At 41.6% G+C, this 9229-nt stretch overlaps 1 protein-coding gene across 1 annotated transcript; it reads left to right on the plus strand.

The window, feature by feature from the left end:
- Positions 1-360: 360 nt before the first annotated feature.
- Positions 361-1392, plus strand: LOC139567619 (gamma-crystallin M2-like). The gene is made up of 3 exons (XM_071388989.1): positions 361-460; positions 664-906; positions 1046-1392. Exons 1-3 carry the CDS (start codon positions 431-433, stop codon positions 1343-1345), a joined length of 573 nt encoding a protein of 190 aa, XP_071245090.1. The 5' UTR covers positions 361-430; the 3' UTR covers positions 1346-1392.
- The last annotated feature ends 7837 nt before the right edge of the window (positions 1393-9229 follow it).

Consider the following 9229-nt stretch of genomic DNA (forward strand, 5'->3'; position numbering starts at 1 on the left):
ATTGCTACCATTACTACGGCTGTTGCTACCACTACCACTATACTACTATTTCACAACCATAAATACTTCAAGACTTTCAAGCACACAAATTTACTTCAGGAAATGTCATTTTCTAGTCAATAAAAGTTATCTTTCAAGTAAGATTTGAAAACTTATGTATGAAGAACTTTCAAATTTGAGAGAAATTTGAGAGTAAACTCTCAAAAGGCTTTATGTTACTTTGTAAGATAAACAACCAATTGAAAAGCTGCCTTTCTGGAAAGGTGGACGTAACCTCAGTGGCCTCAATAGGCCTCTATAGCATGTTGCTGGGTCAGGGGTTAGAACAATGGAGCTAGCGATTCTTTGGGTTTGGTCTGGTATAAAAGAAAGGGTTAAACCAGGTAGGAAGTCAGTTCAGGAGCAGCAACCAGCAGCACAGTTAGCAAACATGTCCACCACCAACATGAACAGGGCCAAGGTAAGCACTGGGAAAGTTTTGAAAATACATACCAACATTTTTCTAGATTGGTATACAAAAGGGCTCTAGTGCTCTAGCACCACAAACTAAAACATTAATGTTTGACTCATCCCAATATCCTGGTTTCCATTGTGACTGAATAGTAGACTATCCCAAATTTCTCTAAAATGTTTCTTTCATACAATTATTTAATTCATAATCAGATCGTCTTCTACGAGGACAGGCACTTCCAGGGTCGTTCATATGAGTGCAGCAGTGACTGCAGTGACATGAGCTCCTACCTGAGCAGGTGCCACTCCTTCAGGGTTGAGAGTGGCTGTTGGATGCTGTACAACCGCAACAACTACATGGGAAACCAGTACTTCATGAGGAGGGGCGAGTACGCTGACTACATGCAGCACTTTGGAATGAGTGACTGCATCAAGTCCTGCCGCATGATCGCCATGGTAGGTTGAAAATATTTCAGCTTAAAATAGTCACATCTTGTCATTGAAGGTAAAACATATTTTAATGGTCACACTCTCATATTAAACAATGTTCTAAATAATTATCTCATCAATGAAAGCTGTACTTTTATCCCAACAGCACAGAGGAAACTACAGGATGAGGATCTACGAGAGAGAGAACTTCGGAGGTGAGATGCACGAGATGATGGACGACTGTGACAACATCATGGATCATTACCGCATGTCCAAATGCCAGTCCTGCAACGTGATGGAAGGCCACTGGCTGATGTATGAGCAGCCCCACTTCAGAGGCAGGATGATGTACATGAGGCCTGGAGAGTACAGCAACTTCAGCATGGGCATGGGAATGGGAGCCATGGGCGGCATGAGTGGTATGAGGTTCATGAGCATGAGGCGTATCATGGACTCCTGGTACTAAATACCCGTAGCAAGTAAAGCCATTGAATAAAATAATTCACAAACCTATTAACTCTTTCCCTTTTTTGTGTGACAAAAAATATGCGTGCTGATTTGTTGTTCACACACCTGCATCCCTTGTCATATACACACACCTACATATGTATTTGGACAGTGAAGCTAAGAATAAAAAATTTGAGTATTTTGGATTTGAGATCAAATGTTTCATATGATGTGACAGGACATAATGCCAACTTTTATTTGATGGTATTTTCATTTAGCGCAGGAAGATTCGCAGCAACAACAGAGTGATCAAATTAAGATATGACATATGTATGTATGTAGTTGTCACTCATTGTCGTGCAAAACATGCACTAGGCCTTCTATGCAAATTGTTTCAGTGCTAAAACTCTCAATGTTACATCACAGTTGGTGGTCTTGTAGCTGGACTAGACTGTCAGCCTCAGGACACTGACCCTGTCTGTGAGTTTACTTGTTTTGACAATGATACTCCATGGAAGTAGCTTGGCGATACAAAACAAAACGATATAAACCAGCCAAACAGCATTTCTGAAATTGCTGTCAAAATTAAGTTTAGGACATTGTTATTACATTCTGTAACTAATATGTTTGGCACCAGTAAAGGGGTTGAGTCCATTCCAAGTCTACAAGTCTACAAGTCTCTTCATGCTTTGATCAATTGCTAATGGATTTCCCTTATAGGGTGCCTAATAGGGTGTCGTCCACACATATCAAATGATACCTGTGAAAGTGAAGTATAAACACAAACACCTTTAACCTTCGGGTTTTTGGCTTGTGATTCCAGTTGTCGGTGAACACTTGGCCATATCAGTGCTCAGCTATGCCCAGCTTTGTTTGGGTGTTGAGTGTCTAGGAAAAAGGATGTCAAAGCACTAAGGTGGTGAGAGGTGTTTCCTTGTGGCACTGTGCAGCACACTTGGAATGTATGTAGAGGTGGAGGTGGAGGCAGCAGGCTCGGATTCTTTCAGGTAGACAGCCTGCTATCTGACCGGCTCGACTACCCCCCCCCCCACCCCCACCCGCGTTCTTTCATCTCATGAACCATGCTGACAACCTCTGCACATCCTGTCTGTGCTACACAAACACTAAACTAAAAGCCCTGAAAAGTAAACACCCACCTCTGGCACAGACAGCCACACCCAGTTAACACCGCTCAGACTGACACACACACACGCACACACACACACACACACACACACACACACACACACACACACACACACACACACACACACACACACACACACACACACACACACACACACACACACACACACACACACACACACACACACACACAGAAACACATACAGTCAGACACACACTTACGCACTCACGTATACCACACACAGACTAAACAAAACAGACACACTTTATAACAAACAAACAAACAGTGGGCGTACCCCCCCCCCCCCCCCCAAGTCACTCTCAAAACAAACACCGGTTGATGACGTACACAGCATATTTACGTAAGTTAACATTACATCTCTATATTTAGTTGCATTATGATCAAATCAAATCAAATCAAGTTTATTTTATATAGCCCTTCGTACATCAGCTAATATCTCGAAGTGCTGTACAGAAACCCAGCCTAAAACCCCAAACAGCAAGCAATGCAGGTGTAGAAGCACGGTGGCTAGGAAAAACTCCCTAGAAAGGCCAAAACCTAGGAAGAAACCTAGAGAGGAACCAGGCTATGAGGGGTGGCCAGTCCTCTTCTGGCTGTGCCGGGTGGAGATTATAACAGAACATGGCCAAGATGTTCAAATGTTCATAAATGACCAGCATGGTCAAATAATAATAATCACAGTAGTTATCGAGGGTGTAGCAAGTCAGCACCTCAGGAGTAAATGTCAGTTGGCTTTTCATAGCCGATCATTAAGAGTATCTCTACCGCTCCTGCGGTCTCTAGAGAGTTGAAAACAGCAGGTCTGGGACAGGTAGCACGTCCGGTGGACAGGTCAGGGTTCCATAGCCGCAGGCAGAACAGTTGAAACTGGAACAGCAGCAAGGCCAGGTGGACTGGGGACAGCAAGGAGTCATCATGCCCGGTAGTCCTGACGCATGGTCCTAGGGGTCAGGTCCTCCGAGAGAGAGAAAGAAAGAGAGAAGGAGAGAATTAGAGAGAGCATACTTAAATTCACACAGGACACCGGATAAGACAGGAGAAGTACTCCAGATATAACCAACTGACCCTAGCCCCCCGACACAAACTACTGCAGCATAAATACTGGAGGCTGAGACAGGAGGGGTCAGGAGACACTGTGGCCCCATCCGATGATACCCCCGGACAGGGCCAAACAGGAAGGATATAACCCCACCCACTTTGCCAAAGCACAGCCCCCGCACCACTAGAGGGATAGCTTCAACCACCAACTTACAATCCTGAGACAAGGCCGAGTATGATGAACAAAATGGTATTGTAATCTAAAATGTTAAATTTTCTGATTTAGTCCAAATGAATAAAGTGAAAGGCTATCATTTAATTTTATTTCATCAACAAAAGGTGGAGGCCCTCCAAAATGTTTAGCTATGTAGCACAAGGCTCTTCCCATAAAGCTGTCTATACAGGTAATACATTTTTATAGAACCTCAATTATGACCAAATTCTTATTTACAAGGGTGCTCTGGCATGTGGCGATGTGAACACACTGACACTCCTGCTAATGGGCGTGAGGGCGGTTATTCTCTCATAGACACGCAGGCACTGCGACAATGTGGCCCTATAGCCCAGCCCCAGAAAGTGACTACCATCTACCACCTGAACCAAGAGGCCAGCGGCCCGGGAAGATGAGGGGTGTTCTGGCACGGAAACAGCTGGTGGAGAGCGGAGAGGACATTAATCTGGAGGGGAAGACAGGATGGCAGGGATGAGAGGTTGGATAATAAAGCCTGGTATTAAGGGCGAGGGGAAGAGGGCCGTGTGTGTGTGTGTGTGTGTGTGTGTGTGTGTGTGTGTGTGTGTGTGTGTGTGTGTGTGTGTGTGTGTGTGTGTGTGTGTGTGTGTGTGTGTGTGTGTGTGTGTGTGTGTGTGTGTGTGTGTGTGTGTGTGTGTGTGTGTGTGTGTGTGTGTGGTCTGTTCACACTCTTCCTGTACTGTTTATACAACCTAAGACAGGGCAAACAACTCTGACAGCATTTTCTACTAAAGTTACCTCTGATTCTCACTTTCCTCACATTCGGAAGAATAGTCATGATCTAGCTGATTTAGAGCTAGAATGTTATGGCTCTGCTTCCTGGCATGATGATTATTTTATGATTCTTTCTGATTTACGCAGCTGTCACACACAGGAATATGAGATTCAAAGTCTTTATCTCCAACTGAGATACTTTGGAATGGTGGAATTTGGTTCAAATAGAATGGAGCTCGCCGTACTCTGAGGCCAATTTAAGTTCTGGTTTAAAAGGAACTTAAGTGGAGGAGGAGGAGGGGAAGCAGGGCGGCATCAGTCTCTCAGACAGTAATGGCGGCGCCACTGCTGTTTAACAATCAAAGATGGGAGGCGGGGGCTACTGAGGAAGTCTCTCCCCAAAAATACAGGTGTTTGGTACAATCAAAGTAGCAGCTTGCAGAAATGACTGGGTTTGAAGTTGAAAGGGGAGGCAGAGAGCGAGGGAGAGGGGGCTGCTGTGGTGAGTGAGTGTCTAGGTGCGTTTGCATGAAGAAGGGAAGAAAAAAAAACGTGACTCAGTCAGACTCAGAACCCCCGGCAGCCGGTACCTCCTCTTATGGGATTTTGAATAGTAAACAAGGATATAGGAAGTCTACTACTGTACACTTACTGTGTACTCTAGTTGACTTTTTTTCCCTCAGAGGGGAAATGAGGCTTTACCTGGCCAATCCCTCTGGAGGCTCCAACGATGATATTAGGCTTTAGCCGAGACACCATTGTAGTTCCCGTGGGACTCACGTAAAACATGCTTCATGGTTGGTTAGTCAATGTTAGGCTACTTACAACAGGTTAGATTTAAATGAGATTTTTATCTCTATGAGACAAATCTGTACAAATAAAAGTTAAATAAGGTATAGACATAAACGAAAATAAATTAGTACACCATAGACATGAACACATCATCTATGAGTACGATTATGATACTAATTGTCTTCTTTTATCATTTGCATTTATTTAAAAAAAATTATCATCTAGAAGCCTCTTAATGATATCGGAGGATGAAGGCAACGATGTAACAGAAAACTACAAAAGATAAGGTCCTTGAATTGTTTATCATTGGATACTTCAATGAAACAGCTTTAATCCAAGGAGAATGGCCAACAATGTGACAACGATGTGATAGATGATTCATTTCATAGGGATTTGTGGGATTTTTCTGCCGCATTCGACTAGAGAGATTCAGCTATACAGAATGTGCCTCAGGACTAGAGAGCTATATAAGCCTCCGAGAGTGTGAATGGATTTATATGAGTTGACACATAGGGTGGGTGAGGTCTATAGTGGGTCCTTGGCACCCTGGTTATAGCTGAAGGATTTAAGGTCCAAAATGATGGTGTGTCCTGTCCTGAAATGGAGTCTGTGAGACAGTGTACTGTCAGTATATACGATATACTATATATTTACAGTATATGACTAAGCATCTCCAACCAACTGCTAGAGGTTCAACTCCAGCTGTGAACAGTGTATAGGCCTACTAGCAGCTGTACGCCTGGAAGAGGGCGGACCGAATTTTAGGTAAACCACCTTTGACATCTGAACAGGCTACAGTTTAAGTACAAGCCCTATCAAATGGTCTTTGATGTTAGTTTGAGGGGTTGAAGGTGAAATCCACGAACATACTCAGACAATTTAGAAACACACACAACCTTATGAAAGACGTTTAAAAGAATGCAGCCACTGACAGAAAAGGGGGCAACATGCCATCTAAACAGATTCAAAACCTTAAGAGAATTTGTAAGCCCCTTGTAATTGATCTTAAATGCACTGTAATTAAATGTTATTAAACAGTCTCTTTTGGAGTTGGAAGAATTTTATTCACAAGGAAATATGCCTGACTATTGAAAGACATTGGTAAACATCATTTAGGCATTGTGTGTGGTCCCCAATTCAGCAACTTGATCCCTCTCTGTGTACATGCGTATCCAGATTAATTTCACTAGTGAGAACGCACACAAGATCAATCCCCTATTGAAAGGAATTCTTTCTGTGTGAACTTTTCAATACAGGTTGGGAAAGCTAGTAAGTAATGAAGAATAGCCTACATCCCTTATCAAAGAAGCACTTGTATAGCACAGTGCATGTAGGCTACAGTTTTCTGTTGTAATACACAGTCGGTCTGTTTTATTGAAACACGCTACGCACATACAGTGCCCTCAGAAAGTATTCACACCCCTAGACTCTCTCCACATTTTGTTGTGTTACAGCCTGAATTTAAAATGGATTAAATTGAGATTTTGTGTCTCACTCTGTGTGCAATAATAGTGTTTAACATGATATTTGAATGACTACCTCATCTCTGTACCCCACACATACAATTATCTGTAAGGTCCCTCAGTCGAGCAGTGAATTTCAAACACAGATTCAACCATAAAGACCAGGGATGTTTTCCATTGCTTCACAACGAAGGGCACCTATTGGTAGAAAATAAAATAAATCAGACATTGAATATCCCTTTGAACATGGTGAAGTTATTCATGACACTTTTGATGGTGTTTTAATACACCCGGTCACTACAAAGATACAGGTATCCTTCCTAACTCAGTTGCCGGAGAGGAAGGAAACCCTCAGGGATTTCACCATGAGGCAAATGGTGAACTTTAAAAGAGTTACAGAGTTTAATGACTGTGATAGGAGAACATTTAGGATGAATCCACAACATTGTAGTTACTCCACAATACTAACCTAATTGACAGAGTGAAAAGGAAGCCTGTACAGAATAAAAATATTCCAAAACATGCATCCTGTTTGCAACAAGGCACTAAAGTAATACTGCAAAAGATGTGACAAAGTAACTTACTGTTTGTCCTTACTACAAAGTGTTATGTTTGGGGAAAATCCAATGCAAGGCATTACTGAGTACCTTTCTCCATATTTTCAAGCATATTGGTGGCTGCATCATGTTATGTGTATGCTTGTAATCGTTAAGGACTGAGGTGTTTTTCAGGATAAAAAATAAATAGAATGCAGCTAAGCACAGTCAAAATCCTAGAGGAAAACCTGGTTCAATCTGCTTTCCACCAAACACTGGGAAATGAATTCACCTTTCAGCTGGACAATAACCTAAACACAAGGCCAAATCTACACTGATTACCAAGACAATGGTAAATGTTCCTGAGTGACCGAGTTACAGTTTTGACTTAAATCTGCTTCAAACTCTACGGCAAGACTTGAAAATGGCTGTAAATTTGCAAAGATTTTGAAAAGCATGTTTTCACTTTGTCATTATGGGGGATTGTGTGTAGATGGGTGTGAAAAAAAACATATATTTAATGCATTTTGAATTCAGGTTGTAACACAAAATGTGGAATATGTTAATGAAAATGAATACTTTCTGAAGGCCCTGTATCATTCATTTTTTACTGAAAACGTGAACCAGAGTCAATATTTCATAATTTGATACAAAACAAAATACATATGTATCCTATTATGTTGCAGTCCAAGCCATAGACAAAATGTACATGCATTATTGATACAAACTCAGAGTTTTAAAAACTGCTGCTTCAGAGAAAGAGAAGAAGATGGCAGTAAGTAAGTAAACCACTTCCCGCCGTTCTGTCTGTGGTCTCTGTTTGTCAGTTGATTTGAAGTCACTCCACCAACATGCTGTGACAGGAAAGGAATTAACTGAGAGAGGGAAAAAATAAAAACTTTAGAAGAAGAGGCTAATAAAACAGTGAAGAGCAGTGATGTTGGATTGGATTTAATCCGTATTTTCATTGGTATGACCGACAACAGTTAACAAGTGTTTCCTCTCATTTGGCAAAAGTAAGAGAACCAGCTATGTATTTGGGCACCACTGAGCTTTGATAAGGCACCTACACTGCCTGTAACATGCAGAAGATGAAAGGATATGATACTGTTTTGTAAATTGTGGTCTCTTGACGATTGAGAATTGAACTGATACTGAAGGTTTTATAAAGAGGTTACAGTAGATTGTGTATGCATAACAATTAAGAGATACAATCTGTGCTATAGAGACCTGTTGCCAGTAGTTTACATAGGATGACATAGGAGCCTACATGGTGACCAGACCAGTGACAATAATGACCATTGCAATGGTACCACATGCCACTGTGTCACCATGGGGTCAATAAGATGGGTGACATGTATTGGTGAACTCAGCTTTGATGTTTTTTAATGATCCATAGTTTATTCAGTTATAAATGATTTATTCTTTTTAACACGCAATCTATTAAACAAGTGGGCTACTGTATTGTAAGTGACTAGCTGCTAGTAATGCATTGGTGCATTGCGACATAATTCTTTATAGAATTGCTTTGAATAAAGTTTTTCTGAGAGTAAGTTGCAGTGGGCAAACATTAGAGCCATTTGAAATACAAGTATTATACACTGAGACAACCCCAAATGATGTAACAAGAGTGTTCAAAGAGTTGTCAACTTTCTAATGGGTCCGAATGTTGTAACGTATGTGAGCCATGCCCATGTACCATCTTCAAAGGAAAGACACACACCGAAAGAGGGCGGAGCCTGCGAAAAGAAAACGATACATAGGCTATTATAAACTTTGCCACCATTGAGTATGCTTACCTGTACGTGGAAGCGTTGTCTTGTCTCACCTGAACTGCTCGAGATGGAGGGAACTTTATGATATACCAGGATATCTATTTCTTTATTCGAGTTTTTTTTTTACCAAAGGGTTTTACTTGACTTCTGCCAAGGTCATTTATTTA

The sequence above is a fragment of the Salvelinus alpinus genome, chromosome 2, assembly GCF_045679555.1.
Source record: "Salvelinus alpinus chromosome 2, SLU_Salpinus.1, whole genome shotgun sequence".
NCBI classification, from domain to species: domain Eukaryota; kingdom Metazoa; phylum Chordata; class Actinopteri; order Salmoniformes; family Salmonidae; genus Salvelinus; species Salvelinus alpinus.